Source organism: Mesocricetus auratus, unplaced genomic scaffold (genome assembly GCF_017639785.1).
Source record: "Mesocricetus auratus isolate SY011 unplaced genomic scaffold, BCM_Maur_2.0 Super-Scaffold_100008, whole genome shotgun sequence".
In the NCBI taxonomy this organism is placed as follows: domain Eukaryota; kingdom Metazoa; phylum Chordata; class Mammalia; order Rodentia; family Cricetidae; genus Mesocricetus; species Mesocricetus auratus.
In genome coordinates this window covers 68,731,607-68,758,170 of record NW_024429192.1, presented here as the reverse complement: position 1 = coordinate 68,758,170, position 26,564 = coordinate 68,731,607, and the positions used below count along the sequence as shown (strand labels likewise).

At 45.1% G+C, this 26,564-nt stretch overlaps 1 protein-coding gene across 4 annotated transcripts in view; it reads left to right on the top strand.

Moving 5' to 3' along the window:
- Vps8 (VPS8 subunit of CORVET complex) overlaps window positions 1-26,564 on the top strand; it is a 207,857-nt gene that overhangs the window by 145,975 nt on the left and 35,318 nt on the right. For all 4 annotated transcript variants that reach the window (XM_005071628.4, XM_013114582.3, XM_005071629.4 and 1 more), the window contains 3 exons: window positions 5,814-5,894; window positions 7,318-7,487; window positions 12,610-12,775. In XM_005071628.4, coding sequence (XP_005071685.1) covers window positions 5,814-5,894; window positions 7,318-7,487; window positions 12,610-12,775 — 417 coding nt within the window. The remainder of the gene's footprint in view (window positions 1-5,813; window positions 5,895-7,317; window positions 7,488-12,609; window positions 12,776-26,564) is intronic.

Sequence of the window (26,564 nt, the reverse complement as noted above, 5' to 3'; positions counted from 1 at the left end):
GGTGCTATGTCTGCAGGAATTCAGGACTAGGGGTGTTGCTCATTGGTGGAACCCTTGCCTGCCTAGTGTGAGGGTTGAGGGTTGAGGTCAGGTGGTCACAGGGAGGCTGAATTGGCAGCAAGAAGTGCATCCTGGCCCAAGCCCAGAGGTTGGGGATGACACAGGCCAGGCTCCCCAGATTACGGACTAGATCTAAAGATTGGGGAGGGTAAGACTCACCAGGCTGGGCCCCACTGCAAGATGTGCAGGGCTGGCCTGGACCTGGAACAGATCTTTTTCTTTAATTGGCAATTCCCAATGACATGCTAAGTATATTCCTTAAGCTATTTGTCTTCATTTGTGAGATGTCTGTTCCAGAGCTTTTGCCCATTTTTATTTGAGGCATTTGCTCTCTTGTCTGTGAATTTGAAGTGTTCTTTCTATATTTTAATAAAGTCCTTGGCTGGGTATGTGTTTTGTAGATATTTTCTCATGTGCATCATATATTTCTGTATAGATGATATGTAGCTAAATAGTTCTCTCTTAGGTGCCACTGTGAACAGTATGCTGTTGGTGTATTAGAAAGAAGTTGAATTCTGTGTGAGCTCATTGGACCTTTTGACTTTGCTTTTATGTAACCCCTCCTTAGTTCCAGTGATTTTTCCTTGTTGACCTCTTAGACACCTTTATTTAAAAAATGGTGTTATGTAGCTCCCAGTTCTAGGATACCAAGGCCATAGCCTCATGTCAGTCCCACCCTGGTGAAGACCTCATAGTGTATGACATTATATGGGAAGGGCTTGTGCACGAGGGGATGATCACACTCCTAGAACAAAAGCCAAAAAGAATGAAGAGTGACCACAGATCTTTAGTAGAGTTCTCAGAGGAACGACATGGCGTCTCATGGAACTGCCTTAGTATTCCTGATATTTTCAGTATGTTGATTTTGCCTACAGTGGCCCAAAGATCCCACCATCTCCAAATGTTGCTACACTGAGGACTTAGTTGAGTATCCAGCACATGACCCTGTGATGATAAACCACACCCACATCGTAGAGTCTTTGTACTCGTTGTCTTTTTGATCCTTGAACAGCAAGCATCCACAGCCTCACATTTCAGAGAAGGGGAAGCCAGTGTGAGCTTGCCCCAGAGTACTGCTCCTGGGTGAGAAACAGCTCTTCTGGCTTCTCCCTGCCTTTTACCCTGTCTAACATGAGTTGATATATTTTCATGTTCATATTAGTCTAGCAATCCCCCTGGGAGAAGGGAGGAAGGGACAGTTGACACGTATTTGCCCACATACAACTGAAACAGTTAATGTTTTCAGAAGAGATAGTCCTATGCAGAGGAACCTCACACTGTCGTAACTGGTGAGTGTTTATTCCAAGTGAGGCCCAGGGCCTGAATCATACAGCATCTCCAGGAGCACACATGGATGGTGAGGACAGAAGCTTAAAGGAACCCTCATATAAGTTAGAGAGACATCACTGGGTGGGGCAACAAGGTGGCTCAGCAGTGAGGAAAGAAGCTTCATGACAAGTCTGACAATTCTAGAACCTGTGTAAATGTACGAGGATAAAGCCAGCTCCATAAACTTGCCCCAGCCCTCCATACACATGCTCCCCATGTCTGCCTCCCTCCCTGCCTGCCTGCCTGCCTCCCTCTCTCCCTCCCTGCCTGCCTCCTTCCCCCCCCCACACACGCACAATGATGAGAATAATAAATAAAATTAAGGATTTTTAAATGGATACCACTATATGACTAAAGTCCTAGATTTTTAAGAAAGCTACTTCCATAGAGCCTAGTGTATATACTCCTCCATAGAGCCTGGTATGTACACTCCTCCATAGAGCCCGGTGTGTACACTCCTCCATAGAGCCTAGTGTATATACTCCTCCATAGAGCCTGGTGTGTACACTCCTCCATAGAGCCTGGTGTGTACACTCCTCCATAGAGCCTGGTGTGTACACTCCTCCATAGAGCCTGGTGTGTACACTCCTCCATAGAGCCTGGTGTGTACACTCCTCCATAGAGCCTGGTGTGTACACTCCTCCATAGAGCCTAGTGTATACACTCCTCCATAGAGCCTGGTGTGTACACTCCTCCATAGAGCCTGGTGTGTACACTCCTCCATAGAGCCCGGTGTGTACACTCCTCCATAGAGCCCGGTGTGTACACTCCTCCATAGAGCCCGGTGTGTACGCTCCTCCATAGAGGCTGGTGTGTACGCTCCTCCATGGAGCCTGGTGTGTACGCTCCTCCATAGAGCCTGGTGTGTACGCTCCTCCATAGAGCCTGGTGTGTACGCTCCTCCATGGAGCCTGGTGTGTACGCTCCTCCATAGAGCCTGGTGTGTACACTCCTCCATAGAGCCTGGTGTGTACACTCCTCCATAGAGCCCGGTGTGTACACTCCTCCATAGAGCCCGGTGTGTACACTCCTCCATAGAGCCCGGTGTGTACGCTCCTCCATAGAGGCTGGTGTGTACGCTCCTCCATGGAGCCTGGTGTGTACGCTCCTCCATAGAGCCTGGTGTGTACGCTCCTCCATAGAGCCTGGTGTGTACGCTCCTCCATGGAGCCTGGTGTGTACGCTCCTCCATAGAGCCTGGTGTGTACACTCCTCCATGGAGCCATGCTCATACTTTAAGATAATGCTTAGTTAGGAAACAAATCACACACACACACACACACACACACACACACACACACAGTTCCAAAGAGCAGTAGGGAAAAGTGGCAACTGCATCTTTTTCCAGTGAGCTTTTGAAATTGTATGTGGGCACCAAGTGTGTCTTCCTCCACAGTTAACAGCAGCTTACGGAGAAAGGCCAGCAGCTTACGGAGAAAGGCCAGCAGCTTTTTTATGAAGACTAGCTGGATGCTGCAGAATAATTGTGAGAGTTGGTGGCTGCTAGATGTTGTCCTTGAAGCCTGTGCTCACCTCGATTCTATAATTGATGTGTTGCCTCAGCATGAGTAGTTTTCCTGGCTTCCCTTTTAAATTATGTATATTGAAGTAAATATAGAAATGATCTATAAAGATGTCTCCTTTTTCTCTGAGTTTAACCTTTTAAGACATCTTTATCCACTGGGCGATGGTTGCATATGCCTTTAATTCCAGCACTTGGGAGGTAAAGGCACGTGGGTCTTTGTGGATTCAAGGACACCCTGGTCTATAAAAGTGAGTTCTAGGACAGCCAGGGCTATACAGAGAAACCCTGTCTCAAAAAAACAAAAACCAATCAAACAAAAAAAGGGTATGTTTATCCTTCAATCTCTCTTGTCAGACTCCAAAACTGTTAATACTGTAGCACATTGATTGGCAGGTTAGAATAGATGTTAAATTGGATGCGTATAATATTGTACTGCTGATAGACACGTGGCTAAGAAATGTATATCCAATAGGGGCTTCACCAAAGCATGATTAAATAAGGATGAAAGGTATTAAATAGATCTACTTTTATGCAAGGCAAATTTAAAGAGTAAGTTGTCTGTGGATGTGTGGTATGAGTTGTTTTTCCAGAGGACACATCTGAGGTAAGAGCCAGACTTGCGAGTGATGGCCACTGGTATGGGGATCTTTAGCTCAGTGATGGGACCTCCAGCAGAGGCTGAGACTCGAGAGCTGATGGGCCTTCAAAAGCCCTTGTGTATTGTAATTAGTACAGAAATCCAGAGCAGTTTTGCGCTTTTCAGAGTGTCACTGTAATCTCACAGCTGAAAGAAAACCACATCCACGAAAGGCAGCTCCACACTACTCCAGAAAAACCCCAAGTCTGGTTCTAGTCTCCATCCGAAGCTGCGCTCCCAGCCTCCCAGAGTCAACATCAGAAGCTGTGATTGAAAGGGATCAAACTCTGGTGTAAAATTCACCAAATTTTACAGACTTACCAGAGTCGCCAGAGACATTTCTGACAGTTGTTAGTTCATCATTCAGTTTTTTATGTATCTGTACTTGGGAGGGCAGCATAAATATGGGTTTCTGAAGTTTCTAGATGCAGATTGCAGCTTTTGGCACAACAGCTCTTCAGCAGAGTTTGCTCTCTCAGCCTCGGTGTCTTCATTCACCAAAGGTATTGAAGGACGCCAGTGAGGTGTATTCAGTGACCCTGCTGCACCTGTCAGGTTCTAAGAACTCCCAGAGATATCTGCATGCTCACACCCGTTATTAAAAGTGAGTTTGCATAAAACCTGCACATCCCGCCCACTTACTACTCATATGTTTGATTTTTGCTGGCCTCAGACTCAGTATCCTCCTGCCTCCACCTCCCCAGATCTAGGATCACAGTGCATCACCATGCCTGGCTCTCCCTTACCACAGCTAGCACAGTGTAAACAAATATATAGATAGTTGTGATAAAACCATATCGCCTAGGAAACAGTTACAGTGCTCAAAGTCTACATGAGCAGGCACAGTCTGGTCTGTTGTTTACTGTGTGCACTGTCAATCATGTGTAAGTGTCTGGTCATGGGGATGGGGCAGATAGTATAAAGTGTTTTCATCCCGTCTTTGGCATATCCTACTCCTTTAACAAGCACTGTCTGCTTAGATCATGGTTGTGTGCCTGGATCTCTCTATTTGACAAAAGCCATTTATATTTCACATAACCTCATATTAGGTTTGTTAGCAATTCCTAAAACTGTGATTAGCAGTCTAGTCAAAATTAAAGTTTAAGGGGACACAGTATATACTGAGGATGAAAATTGCATAATACATTTTAGATAGAACAGTTGGTCAATACAGTATATACCTGCAGCCATAAAATTGTCCTGTAGTCCATAATTCCCTTTCTGGAAATGTCCCTTAAAATGGAATCAGAGAGTGAGACCAAGATTATAGTCATCAGCTGTGGTACTAGTTCGTTCATGTGGCTGGGGAAGAGGAGACCCTGGACACAGCAGCTTAGAAAGACTAGGAAAACAAGTGTATTTTTCCCATTACTCCTATTGTATAGTTTTCAGAAATACTTGGTAATGTCAGAGCATACTCACAATATAACATTAAGTAAAAAATAGATGTGAGGTGATAACACTAAGAAATGCATCCTTTCCAGAAACAAGGCTGAAGACGTGTCTGTGAGAGTCAGCAGTCTCTGGATGGGTGGATTGTAGCTTGGAGGTTTTGAAGAGGTTTTGGTCCACCTAGTGTTTTCAGGGTTATACATAATAAGTAAGTGGCTTGGCATACAAACAATGAAAAATAGACCTGGTTTCTAAATAGCTGTGATTTGTCAGTAATGGCTTTATTGTGAAAATGAAAACACATATGGAAAGCTGTTTGTCTCCAAGACTGGGGGCATTTAGTTTTAACCAAGAGGTGGCAAAAAGTGAACGCTGAGGAATTGTTATACGTATTCTAGTATTCTTTGGTAACGTTGATTTCCATGCAATGAACAGTGAATACATACGAACTTGGAGAGGAAGAGTTGGTGTTTAATACAAAGAAGCTTCTGAGAGAAGAAGTGATAAAATGTTTGGTTAGACTTGAAAAACGGTGTTTGTAGAAGGAACTTGAGTTACCTCCATTTTAGTTTCCAAAATATCTGAGATGTCCAAAGAGAAAGCAATTAAGGGCCTTCTGGGGAGGGCTCATGGGAGAACAAGTGTGCTATGACTGCAGGTTCTGAGGCTGGCCACGGTAGCCCATTCCTGTAAATCTGGCTCTTAGGAAGATTGCAAGTTTGATGCTAGTCTGGGCTACCTCACAAGTTCCAAACCTGAGCTGCAGAGTAGCAGCTATCACTGGGGAAGGACACCAACCAAGCCGTAACAAGCGCTTATTGTGATGTTAAAAACCAAGAACCATAAAAATTACTTTTTTTTTCTTATTAGGACCCAATTTATGGGAAAGGAAAACTTGGAGAAATCCAGGGCCTTATTCTGGGGATGTTGGACACCTTTAACTATGAGCAAGTGAGTGAGCTGCCTGCATCCAAGTTTGTCTAAAGATAGAAAAACCTTATGTTTTTCTTTTCTAGTCTTTTCTTTCCTTCTGTTTGAATATTTGTCTTTGAAAATTACAACTTACTAAAAATAAGGTAAATTGAGATACAAATATACCTTTCACTACTTTTAAGTTTCCTGTGAAGCTAATTTACACACATGTGCATGCCTGTGCACACACAGAATACTGAAATGCATCTTATTTTATAATTCATTAACAATCAGACCAATATTTTATCATATGATAAACTTTATAAGAAAATGATTAATTAAAAAATCTTTAACTCATGAAAGGGGTCAGAGAATTATAGAAAATAGCAAAGTAAAACTAAGTTAGTGTTCATTCAAATATATAGAAACATTATTGCTACTAAGTAGAAATTGTCATTATTTTTCTCTTAACTCACAAGTGCTTATAGCTGTTAAGATTCAGTTAGAGCTGTCTTGGCTTTGTACACTTTTTCCCTTTGGAATTAAGTATGAAGTGCCATCCAGTGTGTTAGATACAGCATCTTTTTGTTAAGAGTTTAGGAGTGAGAAGAATTGAGAGGCAGAGTTTTTCTTAAACGTTTTCTTTAAGAATTGAAGTTTTGCCACAGATAGCATGGGGAGGCTCCGTGCCCCTCAGACCCAGGCCCTGAGAAGTGGGAGGAAAACGGAGAACACCTGGGAAGTCATCGAAGCAGAGGGAAGGGCAAGACTAGTTAGCATACCTGAGGACAGCTAAGTAAAAGCTTTGCATTGAGGTAAAGTTGAAGAGCCAAACTGTATAGCAAGGAGGTGGGCTGTGCCCAGGTCTGTCTTTCCCTTCGGACTGACAGAAAGGATCTGACTGCATGTCTCAGTGATCTGTGTGAAGAAGGTTGGGAATTCATACGGTAGGAAAGCGCTTTACAAGCACAGGCAGCCCTAAAGCGACCTAATGTGTTTGCGGCGAAAATGTCTTAATGACAGATAGCAGGGTCTTGAGCAGCTTCAAGTGGCTTTTAAGTGCTCATCAGAAAATGAGATCTGCCCAGGGGAAATGAACACTGAATAATGACCGTTAGCTTCCCAGTGAATTGTTATTTGAAACACTGCCATGCAGCAGTTTCCATCACAGGCCAGGGATCAGGCTGTTCTTATCACAACTGTCTGAGCCATCGAGAGAGAAGTCATCTGAAAGCCATCAGTGCTGAATTGAACCACAGACGGCAGAGCACATAGTTCTTAGGAGCTACTGACTGATTTGAGCATTTTAATGTGTGCATTCATCATCACTGTGCATGAGCCGGGTTCCTGCTTGAGATGTTAGGTTGCCTCATCTTCTCGTAGAGTACTCTAGTTTCTGTTGTGTTGTCCGTTAGTCCCTGTCCTTAGTTTTAACCTTTTCTTTTGTTTTGACTTTCTATAGACCTTGCTGGAAACAACCACCAGCCTCCTGAACCAAGACCTCCATTGGTCACTGTGTAACCTGAGGGCTTCGGTCTCCAGAGGACTCAACCCCAAACAGGACTACTGTTCTATATGTTTACAACAGTACAAAAGACGGCAAGAAATGGCTGATGAAATCATTGTCTTTAGGTAAGAGAGGGAGGATTATGAACGGCCCGTGGCCCAAATACATCTGTGGTCGAAGCAGCCAGGCAGCAATAGATGTTACCATGCACAGTCAGCCATTCAAGCTGCAGCCAAAATAGGCAAGAGTTCCTGCCCCCATCCTTACAGTCTCTGTGGGAGTGCGGCGGGGACTAAGGGTCTCAGACATTACATAAGTCCCGTATGACCAGAGTTAAGATGAGAAGTAAACAATAGGCGGTAGAATGGGGGAATGAGGTGTGTACCAGACAGCAGTGCTGTGTCGAGAAAGCACACAAGGGAATGAATGCATCGCCCAGGGATGGCCTTGAGCAGACGGAGAGACAGGGTGAATGTGTGGAAAGGGTTTGGATTCCGAGTGGGCTCTGAAAGGTGTGACCAGCTTGCTGGTGCAGTGGATGTGGAAGTGGAAACTAGGTCTTTGACTTGGGCAACTGGGTGAACACGGCACCCTTGTCTGAGGAGGAATCAGTAAGGAACTGGGAAAACGGTAACTTCGTCCAGCAGATCTTAGGCCTGGGGTAGCCGCCACATTCTGAGTAGGGTTATCTGATAGCCATGCTTCTGTCAGAAATCTGGAGCCATGCTGAGACCAGAAATAGATACTCATGACTCAGCAACGCACAGATAATATTTAAACTGCAGTGCGAAGAGAGGAGACATTTCATACACAAGTGACACAGTGGCGAGGTTAGGATCAGGACTGAAGAGAGTGGTCCAAAATACTCCTGAGTCAAACTTCCGATGTCAAATGTTGACTGTCATGTGCTAACCCAGACTTTGGAGAAGTTAGCTTTATCCTTTTATTTCTTAGCTTCCTTGTTTGTGGGTTGAGGTAGCAGTAGTAACACATCTTGAGGTTTTGTGATCAGTCACTGAATGCCTGTCATGAGTAACTGTTAGCTGTGCAGGAAAAGGCAGGTCTAGGGATGAGTGAGGACAGTGCTCTCACTGTGCTTGGAACCCACTCCTTCAAAAGTCGTTTGCTGAGAACCTACTTGCCCTGGTTATTGTTTGTTTTGTCAGTTTAACACAAACGAAACCTAGTTGAGAAAATGCCTCCATAAGATTGGCCTGTAGGCAAGCCTGTGGGGCATTTATTTTAATTAAAGAGTATTGTGTGAGGGCCCAAACCATTGTGGCTGGTACCACCCTGGAGCAGGTGACAACTGTGTTTTATAAGAAAGCAGGCTTGGGGCTGGAGAGATGACTCAGTAGTTAAGAGCACTACTTGCTCTTTTAGTGAACCTGACTTCAGGCCTATACACCTCATGGCAGATCACAAACATCTGTAACTACAATTCCAGGGGATCTGATTCCTCTTCTGGTTTCCATGGGTACCAGGCATGCAGGAAAAATATCCATACACATAAAATAAAAATAAAGAAAGAAAGCAGGCTGAGCAAGCTATGAGGAGCAAGCCAGTAAATAGCATTCTTCCATGGTCTCCACTTGAGTCCCTGCCTTTAGGTTCCTGCTTGCAGACAGGATTTATTGGGGGCTTACTGTTTCAAAGGGTGAGTCCTTGCGTTGGTGGTGCACGCCTTTAATCGCAGCACTCGGGAGGCAGAGGCAGGCGGATCTCTGTGAGTTCGAGACCAGCCTGGTCTATAAGAGCTACTTCCAGGACAGGCTCCAAAGCCACAGAGAAACCCTGTCTCAGAAAAAAAATGCAGAGGGTGAGTCCTTGATGGTGGGGGCAGGAGCAGGGAAAGCAGGCCTAGTTCCAGAGCAGTAGCAGACTGCTTCCATCTTCATCCACAAGGAGGAGACAGAGAGAGCTAACTGGAAATGGCATGGGCTTTTGAAATCTCAAAGCCCACTCCCAGTGACACACCTCCTCCAGCAAGGACACACCTCCTAACCCTTCCCAAACAGTTCCTCCACCTGGGGACCAAGCATTCGGATATATGAGCCTATGGGGACCATTCTTGTACAAACCAGCACAGTCATGGTATTTTATAACAGCCATGGAAGCCCTAACAAAGACGCCACTGTGTAGCAGCTCTAATCACCAGGATAAGGACCAGCATGAGCACACGAGTGAAGTATGAAGCAGTGGTAACCGCTATGGGAAAAAGGAATACAACATGCAGAGAGATTTGCAGAAGTTTGGGAGAATGGGTGTTTTATATAGCATGGTTAGAAATGTCTCACTGTTGAAATGACTTGTTAACAGACAACTTTGAAACCTAATTAAAATGTAATTACTACATTAATAAAAATAAAACAGTATAGAAGAAAGAGGATGTTGGTAGCTATTAATTTATAAAGAGCAGTTGGGGAATGCCACCCTGTTTAAATGAGTGATTTTTAAATGTGAGCAAGTGACTATCTAGTTTGTGGGACACATGTTCAACCAAGGGTAGCGATGTGGAGGCCGCCAGGGATGTGGAGGCCTTTGTTAGGGATGTTGAAGCCGTCTGTCAGGGATGTGGAGGCTGTCTGTGAGGGATGTGGAGGCTGTGAGGGATGTGGAGGCCATCTGTCAGGGATATGGAGGCTGTCTGTCAGGGATGTGGAGGCTGTCTGTCAGGGATGTGGAGGCCATCTGTCAGGGATGTGGAGGCTGTCTGTCAGGGATGTGGAGGCTGTCTGTCAGGGATGTGGAGGCTGTGAGGGATGTGGAGGCCATCTGTCAGGGATGTGGAGGCTGTCTGTCAGGGATGTGGAGGCTGTCTGTCAGGGATGTGGAGGCTGTCTGTCAGGGATGTGGAGGCTGTCTGTCAGGGATGTGGAGGCTGTCTGTCAGGGATGTGGAGGCCATCTGTCAGGGATGTGGAGGCTGTCTGTCAGGGATGTGGAGGCTGTCTGTCAGGGATGTGGAGGCCATCTGTCAGGGATGTGGAGGCCATCTGTCAGGGGTGTGGAGGCTGTCTGTCAGGGATGTGGAGCCTGTCTGTCAGGGATGTGGAGCCTGTCAGTCAGAGGGATGTGGAGCCTGTCTGTCAGGGATGTGGAGGCTGTCTGTGAGGGATGTGGAGCCTGTCAGTCAGAGGGATGTGGAGCCTGTCTGTCAGGGATGTGGAGGCTCTCTGTCAGGGATATGGAGGCTGTCTGTCAGGGATGTGGAGGCCATCTGTCAGGGATGTGGAGGCTGTCTGTCAGGGATATGGAGGCTGTCTGTCAGGGATGTGGAGCCTGTCAGTCAGAGGGATGTGGAGCCTGTCTGTCAGGGATGTGGAGGCTGTCTGTGAGGGATGTGGAGCCTGTCAGTCAGAGGGATGTGGAGCCTGTCTGTCAGGGATGTGGAGGCTGTCTGTCAGGGATGTGGAGGCTGTCTGTCAGGGATGTGGAGGCTGTCTGTCAGGGATGTGGAGCCTGTCTGTGAGGGATGTGGAGCCTGTCTGTCAGGGATGTGGAGGCTGTCTGTCAGGGGTGTGGAGCCTGTCTGTCAGGGATGTGGAGGCTGTCTGTGAGGGATGTGGAGCCTGTCAGTCAGAGGGATGTGGAGCCTGTCTGTCAGGGATGTGGAGCCTGTCTGTCAGGGATGTGGAGCCTGTCTGTCAGGGATGTGGAGGCTGTCTGTCAGGGATGTGGAGGCTGTCTGTCAGGGATGTGGAGGCTGTCTGTCAGGGATGTGGAGGCCATCTGTCAGGGGTGTGGAGGCTGTCTGTCAGGGATGTGGAGCCTGTCTGTCAGGGATGTGGAGGCTGTCTGTCAGGGATGTGGAGGCCATCTGTCAGGGGTGTGGAGGCTGTCTGTCAGGGATGTGGAGCCTGTCTGTCAGGGATGTGGAGCCTGTCAGTCAGAGGGATGTGGAGCCTGTCTGTCAGGGATGTGGAGCCTGTCTGTCAGGGATGTGGAGGCTGTCTGTCAGGGATGTGGAGGCCGTCATACTTGAGGGACAGTGAGTGGTGACACAGTAGGTCTGGACAGAGTGAAGACTGAATGACAACAAAATACCCAAGGAACAACAGAGGCTAACCAGATAAGAACTGGGTTCTTGTACAAAGTTGGGCTTTTCTTCTGAGAAGGCACTGGGTTGTTTTGAGGATGGAAGTGATATGTCAAGGGTTAGTGGTTGCCGTTTTGAGAATAGACGGTGGAGGGCCACGGAAGGAAGCAAAATGGCCAGGAAGGCTACTTTTGTAGCCCGCAACGAGAGATGGTCCAGTGCAGTCAGTAGCAAAGAACTAAGAAGTGAGAGCTCTGGGTACCATCTGAAGGATGAACCAAGGATTTGCTTAAGGACACTTTCATCATGTAAAAGTCAGGAAACAGTTTAGACACCACCAAAGTTTCGCCTGAGAAACTGGAAGAACGCGGTCGCTGTTATTGAAGGGCAGATGAAGATATGCAGTGGAAGGGGGTTAATGGAGGTTAGAGGCTTGCGTGTGTTAGACGAAGATTCCTAGTAGACACCAGAGTGCAGTTCTCAAGGAGACACTGGGCTGGCGGTATACACCTGGAGTCATGAGCCCGTGACATTTAAAGGCTTAAAATTAAAAATAACAACTAAAGGAGCAGGGCTGGGAAGAGGGAAGACAAGTGTATGAGAAACAGGTTCCACACAGAATGAATCAGCAGCAAGAAGGGGAACAACCGAAGAAAGAAGATTGTCTTCTACACTCATCAGCTGTTTCTGGTCAGAAAAGGGGGATCCAGAAATGGCCACTGACAAGCATCATCAGTAGCCAGTCTTGGGACTCCTGCTTAGGAACAGCGTTAAAGCTTCAGGGTGTGGTGTTTGTGTCAGTGTTTCGTCATAATCTGCTTGAATATGGTGAGGGCACTTGAGTTTTTACCAAGCTACTCAAATAATCGTGATTTTTTTTCTCCCCAATTACTTAAAACAACAACAACAAGAATCCCTACCTGAAATCAGCTCTCAGAATGCTACAGTTTGAGGATGAGCATTGGCTCGGCTCAGCTTCTGCAGTCCGAGGACTGTGGAGGCATGCCTACTCACCAGTTCGGAATTCATGTAGACTGGCTTCTCAGAAGGGGAGGACATGGATGAATATGTGTCCCCTCTGAGTCTGTCCCTGTACAGCCAGTCACTAGATCATCTGGGGTTTTCTTTACCACATGTGGGTGCACCACCTACCCTATCCTACTTCACGTTTATGGCTTTTACACTAAGAAATTTGTCTTCGTTTTGTAGCTGTGGCCATTTGTATCATTCACTCTGCCTGCAAAGCAAGGAGTGCACCTTAGAAACTGAGGGCCCAACCAGATGGACCTGCTACAAGTGCAGTTCAAGCAGCAAAGCGGGCAAGCTCAGGGACAACCCTTCCGAAGACCAGGAAGGACGGGCGGCCTCTCCACAGGTAGGGCTCCTTTCAGTGCCCGCGTGGCCTGTGCTTTCTTGCCAGTCTGTTAGGCCTGGCCTATCCTGTCAGGTCCCAGAAGCCTCCAGTTGACCTGATAGAAACAGAGTGTGCGGCGTGCCCTGCTCAGCTGTGTTGAGTGTTTGAAGTCTGCTCTGCACTGAGAAACGGATGAAACATGCTCTGCCCTCTGTCAGGGGCCTTTGACAGAATGGCAGATCAGCGAGGACGGGCAAATAGGTGCCGATAGCAGCAAGCACCTGCCTGGCACGAGTGTGACAACACCACTCTCCTGTGCTGGTGAGGGACAGGGGGCTGCCTGTATGCTCTGTGCATGTTTCTTCCCTTAAAGAACTTGGTGCCACGTGTTCATTTCAGAAACTACTCATAGCCCCTGGAGTTGGGGGATAGAGCTCAAAGCTTGAAACCTCAACGCCTAGCTTAATCTCCCTGGCAACAAGCCCTCACCCCCAAACTATATAGGGTCCCCAGATCCCAGTCATCTCATTGGCATATAAAAAGTGCTCTTCCTGGCTGGGCAGTGGTGGCACATGACTTTATCCCAGCACTTGGGAGGCAGAGGCAGGTGGATCTCTGTGAGTTTGAGGCCAGCCTGGTCTACAGAGTGAGTTCCAGGACAACCAGACTGTTACACAGAGAAACCCTGTCTCAAGAAACAACAATAGCAAAAAAAAAAAAAAAAAAAAAAAAAAAGTTCTTACAGAAGAGATTCTATGGTGGAATTGGTTTCTTCATTTGTTGTTTAGATTTATTTATTTTTACTTTATGCATATGAGTGTTTTGCCTGTGTGTATATCTGTGTACAATGTGCATGCAATACCCATGGGGGCCAGAAAGAGGGCATCGGATTTCTTGGAAATGGAATTACAGAAGGTTGTGAACCACCATGTGGATGCTGGGAATTGAACCTGGCTTGTCTGTAAGAGCAGTTAGTGCTCTTAACTGCTGGGCCCCAGTTTGAGATTTTAAAGACTTCTTTGCCAGGAACCAGGGACAAAGACCAATTATCTGTATTCTTACTGCATAACTAATACTTACCGATGAACCGTGCTGGAAGAACAGAAAATGAGTGTGCCTGAATCAGATGTAAAGAATCATAGGAGGTCATGTCAGCTGCCCCTGCGAGGGACAGTGGGGAGGGGACTAAGACAGGCAAGTTTAGATGCAAAGGCAGGTAAGAGGAAGAATGGGGTAGACATGGTGGGGAACAAACCTCCGCTCTCAACAGAAAAGGGCGTGCATTAGACCTTGACCATGGTTGGATCTAGAAGTAAAGAGCTCTCTTACAAGTGTCACCTCCTTCACAAGTGTCGCCTTTGACTATTCTACTTCTATTGTCTTTCACTGTTTGTATGCGTATGTGTTGGTTTCTGGTTTGGTTTAAGACAAGGTTTCTCTGTGTAGCCCTGGCTGTCCTGGAACTCGCTCTGTAGAGCAGACTGGCCTCACACTCACAGGCCAGCCTCTGCCTCCCTATGGCTGGGATTAAAGGCATGTGCCACTGCCACTCAGCTCATTACAGTTTTTTGAAACAGATTGTGAATTGACTAGTTGGTTCTGAGTAAGAAAATACATCTGTAAGGAAAAGAGACCTTGTATATAAATATAATAGTAGCTAGTTACAGTTTGACCAAAAAGATTCCACTGAAAAGAACAGTGGAAGCCCTTGTTACCACCGGTCCATCTGGTGTAAATTCAGCTCGCTTCTCATCACTCTTTGCAAAGAGCTGCCAAGGCAGATGTAGCTTGTGAGCCTTGCATGGATAGTGTGCTGGGTTTTGCAACTCAAATGGTAAACAAGAGTTCTAGGACATCACACCGTATGTACTGTGAATAACAGCTACTCTATTTTACATCAGCACCCCAGCTTTAACATTTTATGTAACTAAAAGGAGCAAAGTGAACATCTTAAAACACTGCTTACAATCGGGGGGACCTCTGCTTATGTTCTCTTAACCATCTGTGACAGGTGTCCTGGGGGTTGTGATTGCCTCACTCTGTAATTGTCTTGCCTGGGTTGGCTACATGACTTAAAGTCACAATGGAAGCAAGTTCTGTAGTTTAAATAGTGAAAAAATGGAATTCCCCCACCCCCTCATTTTCATTGAAATCCTCGTTATAAATTTTAAAGTCAGCCTACTGCTTTCTATAAGAAAAAAAAATGTAAGTCCATGTTAAATTCTCAAATCATCTACAATATGTTCATTACCCACCTCTAATGTCTCCAAACCTCAGGCACTGAGAAAGAAAACACTTGGTTTGCCTGTCTTTCCCTTTACCCCCTCAGTACATGTAAGAAAGGTGAGTACTTTAAAATTAGACATGCATGTCACAGCATTTCTCCCTGTGGCTGTTCTATTCTGTGTGGCAGACAGGGCCCTGCTACCTAATGACTTGGTGGCCCACAAGGAAGCGGGTTGACACAAACTGTATCAGATGTATGTGTTGTTTAGATTCACCCCAACTATATGAGGGTGAGATTATCCCAATTTACAACTGAAAGAACTAGCTGCAGCTCAGAGGGGAGAGCCAGTGTTTGAACTCATGTTTTTAGGAAAACGCCCCCCTGCTCCCTGAGTCCTGCCAGAATCTGCCTGGTAACTCTGATTGTAAAACAGATGCACACATGTTGCTGGGACCGCTTGATAGTCATTCACTTTTTTTTTTGTTTTCCAAGCAGGGTTTCCCTGTGTAGCCCTGGCTGCCCTGGCACTCACTCTGTAGACCTCAAACTCACCGAGATCCACCTGCTTCTGCCTCCCGAGTGCTGGGATTAAAGGCATGCGCCACCACCGCCCCACGAGTCATTCACATTTTTAATTGGTAGTGACCATCAATTCCATAGTATGGCTGTTTTCATTAGAGTTCACTATCTGAGAGTTTTACTTGGATTCTTTGGTTTCTCTGAAGAGCTGTCCATCTGCTTATGTCTGTCCATCTGCTTATGTCTGTCCGTCTGCTTATGTCTGTCCGTCTGCTTATGTCTGTCCAGAGAGCATGGCAGGGCCACTCATCTTTTACCTGCTTCTCTCCGTACACAGGGTAATTGAATGTGTTTGAAATAGTCCATTGCCCTTGGAACACCATCCTGCCAAATGGGGGAAACATAATAACTGGTAATTAATTCTCTAGCTTCTGACTCCAGTTTGACTTCTTGCAACACTAAACCTGTGGTCCCAGCTGGTCAAGTGTTGCTACCTCGCGTTCCTACCTTACTTCATGTCAGCAGATATATATATCCAATAAAGTTTACATACTAGTTGTCTGCCAACAGATTAACATGGCCATGACAGGAGCTCTCCTCAGAACACCTCTTTCTCGAAGAGAAGTGATCCAAATGCCTTTCCCCCCTTTCTCTCAGGGTTTCAAGGTGCTCAGGGGAATCACAGGACCAGTGTTGCCTGGCTGGCCTGTCTCACCTACTCTAGTTTTCTCCACGCACAGATAAAATGCACAAGAGAAGCTAATTTTAGTTGTAATACTCAGCATCCTAGTCTAGTATCTCAATACGTTTATTCATTTATATTAATATCAAATAATTTCAGTGTCATTTTAATTTAATGAATTCAGAGTAACAGATAATGCTTTCATTAGCACTGGTTAGCATTAAATGAGGTGAACTTACTATTCATTTTTTTAAAGTGACTATCGAATTTATGTTACTTTTTAAATACAAGTTCAAAGAAAAAAGATCCACTAGATCTCAGACATTATTAACAAAGCTCAGGGTTCTGTTTTCCTTTATCCATGGTCTCTTTGTTGTTATTTTTCTTTCTGTTCTGTTTTTCTTTTTTTCCAGCATAATATTTTTATTGATTCTTTGGGGGATTTCACATCATACGCCCCTACACATTCGCTTCCCAGTCCCTCCCCGTTCAGTCCTCCTGTCCTTGTGACCTCCCCCCCAGCAAAGAAAATAATCAGTTCTGTGTTGTCTGTATGCTCTGAGTGGTATGCCCCTTAAAATAGACCTGAGTGCTTCCCTTCCCTTACCCCTGCTGGAAGCCACTGATGGTGGAGAATGACACTTCAGCACCCTGCCGCCATTTTTAACAGTTCTCTTCCATTGCTTGTTTAGGCTGTTACTCTTTTGGCAGGAGGGGTTGGAGTAGAGATAGGGTTGTCACAGAAGTCTTTGTGTTCCTCTTTCTCAACTGTGTGTCTGCAGTAATCAATATCACTGCCAAATTAGCTTCCTTGCTCTTTATGGTCTTTGGAAGCATGGACCATGGACTTCTGTGTGGTGTGTGACACCAGCACACACCACAAACAGTGCTCCCGGTTACAGTAGGGTCACAGACCCAGACATGGTCCTCTGATGCAGCAGGGACCACAGACGTCAGTCAGCATGCACTGAGACCACAGCATAGACTATGGACATCAACACAGACCTGGCTGCAGTAAGACCACAGATAATGGCCCTCTGTAGCAGCATGACCAGACATCACATTGGCAGCTCACATCAGTAATGGCTCCCAGTGACAGTATGGCAGCTAACATCAATATTGCATCAGGCAGCAGTGCAGACCAGGGACCTCTGCTTGACCATCAGTGGTAACATGGACCACAGACCCAGACACCACCAAGGACAGACCATGAACATCCGCACATAGTTAGGTAATGACACAATCCTCAGACGTCAACCGCCACCCCAGCCACATCAGGGCCACAGATGGCCCTCAGCAGCATCACAGGACATGGTGTTCATTTGAGAACATCCAATCTAAAAAGCAGACCTTTCCTCCTCTCTGGCCTCCATCATTTCCCTGTGACAGGGTGATCCCATGGCCCGGCGGCTTGTTCAGGGGCTGAGTCTGCATCTGCTTAAGCACCAGGCTGCTGCACACCACCCCATCCACCCCGCTGGGCAGTGAAATGATCTGCTGTCAGCCTCAGCCTTCTCTCATGCCCATCACTGCCTCAGGTCACCAGCTCCACCTCTTCCCACGGCGCATGCACCGCTCAGCTCCTCCGTCACTCCATCTCTTCATCTCCTGTTTCCCCCGCCCAGTGGCCTCTGCTGGGGCCACTGCATTTCTCTGTTTTTCTTAATGTGTTTGTGGCATGTGTGTTCCACCCGTGTATGTCAAGTTTTGCTGCCTGCCTGTCACAGTGTACATGGGAAGCAGAAAACAGCCTGGCCATTGGCCGCTGTCTTCTCCTCGGTTTGGGATACTGTCTCTTGTGGTTTATCCTGTGTGCACAAGGCCAGCTGGCTTGTGAAGTTGCAGGGATTCCCGTCTCTACCATCCACCTCCTCAGAGGGTTGCTAGGAGTACAGACACTCATGCTTCATGTCCAGAATTTCTAATACGAGTAATAAAAGCCCAAGGACAGATATCGGGGATCAAGCTGGTGGTCAGGAAAGCAAAGCAGACAGCTGCTAGCTCTTACCTCTACCTCAGGCTGAAAGAGTGATCCCACTAGCTCCACAAATCCTCAGACTGCAATCCTAGACTGTTACCTCTCCTCAGTGTGGCTGGAGAGTAAATCTCTCATGAGACCCTTTGCTTCTTCCTTTAATAATTCCCTAGTGCTGGGATTAAAAGTGTGGGACCTCAAGTGCTGAGATCACCTTCGTGTGAGCTCTTTCTCATTAGAACTGGATCAATTTCATGGAGCTTACTGTGGCCTTGAACTCACAGAGATCCATCTGCTTGTCTCTTGAGTCCTGGATTAAAAGTGTGTGCCACCACCACCTGGCTCTGTGACTAGCTAGTATTCCTGCCAGAAGTAAAGGTGTGTATCACCATCGCCTGGCTCTATGGCTTGTGGCTAACTTTGCTTTCTGTACCTTCAGGCAAGCCTTAATGAATCATAAATAATATACCACCACAGCTAACAAGGAGATGACTGTGTGCAATACAGGGGAAAACACACAAGCTTCCCCTTGACCTCAGCTCTGCACACACCTGAGAATACGTCTTATCTTGGAGGATGAATTCACAAGCAGTGCTAGTGGGCAGAATTTGTAACCTTCAAATAATTATTCAGTAAATGATATTTGTGTTCTCTGAATATTAGACATTGCTTATTTATTTTGAATTCCCACAATACTGTGAAACTGTAAATCATCTTGCTGTTTAACGAAAACAGAAGCTTGCTTTTTTAAAATCAGAAGTCCATTTTTAAAGAGTATTAGCTGTCTGCTATAAAAAGGTTAAATTGAAGATATATATACTAAAAATGAGATCTCAGTGTTTGGTTATAGTGACATTTCTCAAGAGTGTCTTCTAAATGAAACTTATATAAGTATTAACATTGTTAGTATTTAGACATTTTGTTGGCCTGTCCTTGGAGTTCTGACAAGGTACACTCTCAGCTGCTGCCACTAAGAGCATACCTGTGCCTATTCAATATGTTCCCTTTTAAAAGGGCTCTGCCCACCTCCCACCCCCCATCCTCCCTCCCTTCCTCCCTCTCTCCCTCCCTCCCTCTCTCCCTCCCTCCCTCCCTCCCTCTCTCTCTCTTTCTCTCCCTCTCTTTGTCTGTTCCTCCCTCTCCCTTTCCTCTCTCCTCTCTCCTCTCTCCTGCTGCTCCTGTCCCTGGAAGCTGGTCTCCCCCTTCCCCTTTCCCTTTATATGATCCTTTTTCCCTAATTAAAAAAAAAAACTCTGCTTGAACTCTCTCACATGGTGTCTTTCTCTCTAGTGCTGATTTTTAAAATTGCAACAAATATGACTCAGAAATACATAGAAATTATCAGCAATTTGCAATTCTAATGTAAATGAAACTTTTTAAACTAGTTGTCCATTTTCCAGTAATCTTGTGGGTCTGCATGTGTATAGGTGGGTTGGTGGGTTGGTGGGTGGGTGGATGGATGGATGGATGGATGGTACTAAGTGACCACTACTCTAGCCAATATTTAGCATACACCTACCTTGGGCCACTTCTCTTTCTTAGTACTATAGCTGTCTTAGTTAGGGTTTCTATTGCTGTGAAAAGATACCATGACCATGGCAACTCTTATAAAGAAAACATTTAATTGAGGTGGCTTGTTCAGTCCGTTATCATCATGGTGGGGAGCAGGGCAGCGTGCAGGCAGATGTGGTGCTGGAGCTGAGAGTGCTACGTCTTGCAGGCAGCAGGAAGTCAACTGAGTGTCACAAGGGAAGCTTGAGCATAGGAGACCTCAAAGCCCACACCCACAGTGACACACTTTCTCCAACAAGGCCACACCGCCTCCCAATAGTGCCACTCCCTTTAGGGGCCATTTTCTTCCAAACTACCACAATAGCATATATGGTTTTTGGCTTTGCTTTGTTTTGTTTTTGTTGTTGTTTTCAACAAAGTCTCATTTGGCCCGAGCTGACCTTGAACTTCCTCCCACTCCTACCTTCCACGCACCAGGATTACAGGCATGTGTCACAGGTTTTATATGGTGCTGGAGATCAAACCCAGAACTCCATGATGTCAGGTAAGCAACTGAGCTATAGCTCTAGTCCCCTATGGGTAGATACTGGCAAACAACAAAACCATCGTTCTCACTAGCAGTTAGCATAGCCGGCCAGAGAGCCAGAAGACACTTCAGGAAGTGTATTGCAGACATGTTAGTTTTGAATTGCCGTAAGTACACAGCGGATGTGAAAGGGGAATAGAGTGGAGTAAGGTGAGGGACTTGGATTGAGCAGCGGGGAATGTACATGTCTACAGGTAGAACCTTTAAGCTCAGCCATGTTAAAAAAAAAAGCATTCAAGCAACAGAAGAGTGTACAGAGAGAGTCTGAGGAGGGACGTGTAGGAGCTGGAGGCAAGGTCTCATGCCTGGGGCCCAGCTACTTGGGAGCTGAGGCAGGGAGACCCCTGGTGTTTGAGACCAGCCTGAGCACCACAGTGAGATATGTGGGGAGGGGATTGTAAATGTGGAAACTGGTAAGGGCGGGGCAGTGTCTGGAGCAGTGACAGGCACGTTTGGTTTCCATTTCCAAGGTAAAAGGGAACACTGGGCTTTAAAGCAAAGGGGTGATCTGGCCCGGGGCTCGCTGTGTGTAGACAGCCATATCTGTTACTTGCCTGGTCTTCACATCTTTCCCACATCTGTCGTGGTGAATGGCTTAGCATTTCTACCAGTCAGCAAAGGCTTGTTTCCAAGACACCTGAGAATGTTAATGCAAAAAGAATTTTCAGCCTTTGTGCACTGTAGCATGGATAATATAAACCCAGAGACAGATATCGGGGTTCAAGCTGATGGTCAAATAAGCAAAGCAGCCAGCCACTAGCTCACCTCTGCTTCAGGCCAAAAGGGTGATCCTGGCTCCATGAGTCCTCAGACTGCAATGCTCTCTCCATGAATCCTCAGAGACAATAGCTCTCTGTGTCTGGAAACTAAATCTCCACATGAGACCCTTTGCTTTTTCCTTTAATAATTCCGTAGTGCTGGGATTAAAGGTGCTCGGTCACCTGACTGCAGAGATTACAGGCAATCTCCATGCCTGCCCAGCTAGGGATCTGACTCCCATTCTCACGCTTGTGTGGCAACTGCTTTTCCTATTGAGTCATCTTCCCAGGCTATGTATGTATTCATATTTGTAAGTGGTGTGATTTGAATGTATCTTCCAAAGTTTGTGTATTGGAAGCTTGGCCCCTAGATTCATATGCTGGGGTTAGAGTTCCATAAGGTCATGAGATTGGCATCTCATAGTTGGGATTAAGGAGGCTCTCTAAGAAAAGGAAGGGTCCTGAGATAGCACCCTTTCACTTCTAATGTGTTTGGCATAGCAGGAAGACTCTCATCAATGCATCTCTCAGACTTAGTTTTTCCAACTTCAGAAACATAAACCAAGCAGCTTCTGTTGCTTATAATTTATGTGGCCTGTGTAAGCTTGTCACAGCAGCCACAAGTGGATTAGACAATACGATGAGAAGCAGCAGACACTGTGATGCTTCGTTAATGTGTGTATGTGTGTGGAAGCTCATGATTCTTGACTTAAGTCCCTTTAGCCAACTGTGTTTCAGGGTTTTTGTTTTCTTTTTATTTTTTTGGTTTTGTTTTGTTTTTATTTTCCCTAGGTAGCTCAGAGATTTATACTTCTGGATAAAATATGTTTAAGGTTTCTTAAGGGGAGGTGATGAGTAAAATACAGATTAAATTATTAAATAATCATTCATAGTGCATTAGATATCAGATAGTTGAATACAGTGATTTCTAAAAATATAACTGTCAGCCGGGCGTTGGTGGCGCACGCCTTTAATCCCAGCACTCGGGAGGCAGAGGCAGGCGGATCTCTGTGAGTTCGAGGCCAGCCTGGTCTACAAAGTGAGTTCCAAGACAGCTTCCAAAGCCACAGAGAAACCCTGTCTCGAAAAAAAAAAAAATATATATATATATATATATATATATATATATATATATCTGTCTTACTTAGGGTTCTATTGCTGTGAAAAGACACCATGACCACAGCAACTTTTACAAAGGAAAGCCTATAATTTGGGGGCTCGCTTACAGTTTCAGAGGTTCAGTTCATTATCACCAATCATGGTGGGGAGCGTGGCGGCATGTAGACAGACATGGTGCTGGAGAAGTAGTTGAGAGTCCTACATCTTGCAGGCAACAGGGAGTTGACTGAGATACCAGGGGGCATCCTGACCGTAGGAAACCTGTCCCTACAGTAATACACTTCCTCTAACAAGGCCATACCCACTCCAACAAAGCCACATCTCCTAATCATGCCACTCCCTATGAACTATGGGGCCAATTACATTCAAACCACCACAGTGACAAAAAAGCATAAAAGGTATAATTGTCCTTAAACCACTTGAAGAAACTTGCTAAGTCATTAATTAGAAAAGTCATTAGTTAGGAATAAGGCAGACCCTCAGCCTCAACCAAGAAGAGAACCCCGGAACTCAGAGGGCAAGGGTTTGCAGGAGTCAGTATAGGAGCAGCTCCAAGAGAGGTGAGAGGAAAACCAAACATCCAAGAGAATTAGATGGGACAGTGTCCTGGATGGACAGACCAGCAGGAAGGTCTGTCCCCAGTGCAAATGCAAAGCTTTATCAACACAGTGTGTTAAGATGACCAAAGATGATCTTGCTGTGAAAGAAAGGGAGAGGACTAGGGATAAGTGCTATTTTGATCCCACCAACGAAGCTTAAAAGGAAGCCCTAAAAAGATGGAGCTACTTACAACTAGTTAGAACAAAGTTGAAGTATCTACTAAGAATTTAGAACATAGACAACAGTCCCTGGTGAGCAAAGAGGCAGGAAGATATGTCAGAATGGACAGTTTTGGCCCAGAGATGATACAGGTGATAGACTTAATAGGTAGGGCATTTAAAGTTATCATAGCTTATTCCATATGCTCAAGACGCCATAGGGAAGATTGAATATATTGACTGGAGATATGAAAGTTAGAAAATGTCAAGGCATCTGGAGATTACGGCAGTGTCTAGACTGAAGATGAGGTTTCTGGCACAGTGGACATTTACAGGAAGACGGCTCGTGAACAGCATCACATAGCAACAAGAAGGAGAGAATCTGGCACACTGTTGATGATACGAGGACATCAGCCCATGGACCGTTTGCTGCACAGTAGTCCCAGAGGGAACTCAGCAGCATCCCCTAACCAAGTGGTCATGTGTAATTAATAAAACCTTCATAGCTTGCTGTGGCTCAGGTCTGGTTTTGCCGTCAGATGAGGTTTGATGTCAAACCATTGTGGTTTCTTTTACACTGTATTATTTGGTTAGCAATCAATGGTTGTCAGAGCTTTCTGGGTTTTAGAGAAAAGGTCTATGGACCCATTTTGGAGACAATATGGCAGTGATTTTTTTTTTATCTGAATGCTTGCACTCTTGAGGCATGGAGTTGCAGAAATCTATCAGGTATTCAAGCTTGAGTGCCAAGTGTTACAAACTTGAATGCTTATGACAATGTTTTTAATACTTAAAAAGTTGAAAAGAACCAAAATATCCCTGTAGCCCATAGTTGGTTAAATTAGGTACAGTGCCTCTATACAGTGAATGACCTTTGTAATCATGAAAAGTACCACACTGTAGAAAAATATTAATGTAGTGAACTACTCTGTAATGTCCAGTCTGGAAACTTGGCAGGCGTGTCTCTGCCGGGGCTCACAGTGGTCACTGCTGTGGGGTTTGACTGTGGCTTCTGTACAGTGTCTTCTCTGGGTTCTAGATTTCCATCAATGTGTATACATTTCTTCTAATAAAGCCAGAAAGCATAAGACTTAAAAAAAATAACAGTGATATTCCTCTTTCACTTAAACTTTACCTGAGTCAGGAATCATTTTGGTAGCAAAGCTCACAAAGGGTTGGTGTGTTCATCATTATTAAGGCTGTCACTCAGCCCATCACCCATATTCCCAGAGCTGCTATCTGGGCCTGGATTTGTAGCCGAATTGCCTGAGGCATTTCCAGAGGAATCTTTTTAAACAAAAGTAAGACCTTTCCCTCTGTCTCACATCAGACACTCCCAGACTTAATGTCTCCTGAACAGCTCTCTGGTGAGTCGCCACCACCACATCTAGTTCCGGACTTGCTTTAAAATGTGCAGATCCTTTCATGAGGTCATTTTTAGGCTTAAATAGCTACTTTTCTTTGAAATTCTCTTTCTCCCTTTTCAAAAGGATCATATCAGAAGTTACAAACAGATCACTTTTTGCAAGCCACACCATGCATCTGCTGTGACTTCCAGAGTATTGATGTCATGCTATGTCACGCCAAGGACCGTCAAGTCCAGCTCTTGCAGACTTTGGGACCTGAAAGGGCACTCTGGCCAGCCCGCAGTTTTTACCCTTAATCTGTGTCACTGCTCTAGAGGTGGTGGGACCTGGGAGAATGGAGCTGATAAGTGAGGAGGACTGAAGTCTCACACAATAGCCAACTTTATCCAGAGCCCCAGACAGTTTATACCCTGAGGGTTAAGAAAGATCACATGGGTAAAGTTCTCATGAGTGCAGGCTGTGTACAGTCACAGGGACAAGCTGTGCATGGCAGTGACGTGTTTTTCCACAGAGAACTATAAAGGGTAGTTTAAACATTTGAGTAACAGCAGCACGCCATGATGAGTAATCTGAAGTAAACTCACTCCTATCCCCTACACCAGGGAGGAGCACAGAAACACATTCCAAGGACAATTCCTTGTTTTAAGGAGACTGAGGTCTCTAGACTCCTGTCTTTTCCTCGGAGTGTTCTCACAGGCACTCAGAATTCTCCTCAGACAAGTTCATTCCTGGACCATGTTCTCACAACGCGGTGAAAGCATGTATGCTTGTGGTCATGTGACTGTTGTAGTGTGCGCTGCAGCCTCCTCAGCTGGGACTGGAAGGGCTGCATAGACAACTCAGTGCAGTTGCTTGAACCTCTCTTCCATCATTTGGATGCAGAACCTGGGACCAACCAGCCAGCCCACAGTAATTGTTATGTTTTGTTTATAATCGTTACATGTATATTCTGGCTTCACAAATGGGATACTAATATGTTCTGGAATTCACTACAGATTTGGAATTCTGTTCTATAACAAATTGAATTTCTTTAAGCTACAGGCTGTTCATATTTTCTGTTTCATTGTAATTGGATCTATTCTTTTAAGTTCTAAATTTAAAGAGCTATGTCCTTTGATTTACTTTGTTATCACTTTTGTTGATGTTTGCTTTTCTTATTTTGGAGTTTCTCAGAGAGTTTACCACAAGAATCTATAGATAACTGTTGGCATACTTCTAGATTATAAGCTCAATATTATTAAATAATTGTATTTCTATATGGCAGCAAAGGCCAATTATACTTTGAATATTTAAGTTCATACTTAAAGAATATTTTATCTTTTAAGTATTTGAAGTGATTTTATGTATGTCAGATGCATAAAAGGAGAAATATATTGTCAAAATACATTATATACACTATGAAATTGTCAGGGAAAATAACAACTGAAGAAAAAATCAAACAAAACACAAAGCAAATCCAGCAAAAGCAGTATTCCTAGCTTCGTTGTGTAATGTGAGCTTTTTGGGCCGGTAGGTCCCCGCCACCCTTCTCATCCCCAAAGATACACACGGACACTATATTAGTTATAAAGCTGTTGGCTATGGTTTCTTAATAGCTATTTCTGTCTTCATTATTAACCCATTTCTATTAATCCATGTATTTCCACGTGGTCTTGGCTTACTGGGGAATGCCAGACCTGCAATTCCTTTGCCTGCTACATGATGTCTGCTCAGTGTCTCCAAAGAAAGAGAGCAATTTCCTGTTTGTCCCTGTTTATATCTTGATTCTGCCCAGCTACATCACTTCCTGTCTGGCCAATCAGCCAATCAGTGTTTTATTCATTAACCAATAAGAGAAACATGTACACAGAAGAACATTCCCCATCATGGTTGTGTTTTTCCAGTTTTGCTTGCTGAAATATAAAGAAACCACAGAAATCTCCAGAGGGAGGAGTTTCCTTGAAAACCATGAAGAAACTGGCAAAACTGTATCATTTTGTCCATTTTGGCCCATCTGGCATAAAGTGCTCCACTGAGGCCCTTTTGGTGTCAGCAGACACAGAAGAATGGCGTGTATCTTAGTCATCTCTCAGACACAGCTGGAAAGTGGTCATCAGCAGAGGCCAAATAAAACCAGCAGGGTTGCAATTGTTAAGTAATTAGCAGTGCTGGAAATTAGTTTTATTTATATATATATATACATATATATATATATATATATATAGAGAGAGAGAGAGAGAGAGAGAGAGAGAGAGAGAGAGAGAGAGAGAGAGAGAGAGTTTATGTAAGTGATCCGAAAAATTTTATCAGGGAACTTCTACAACTGAT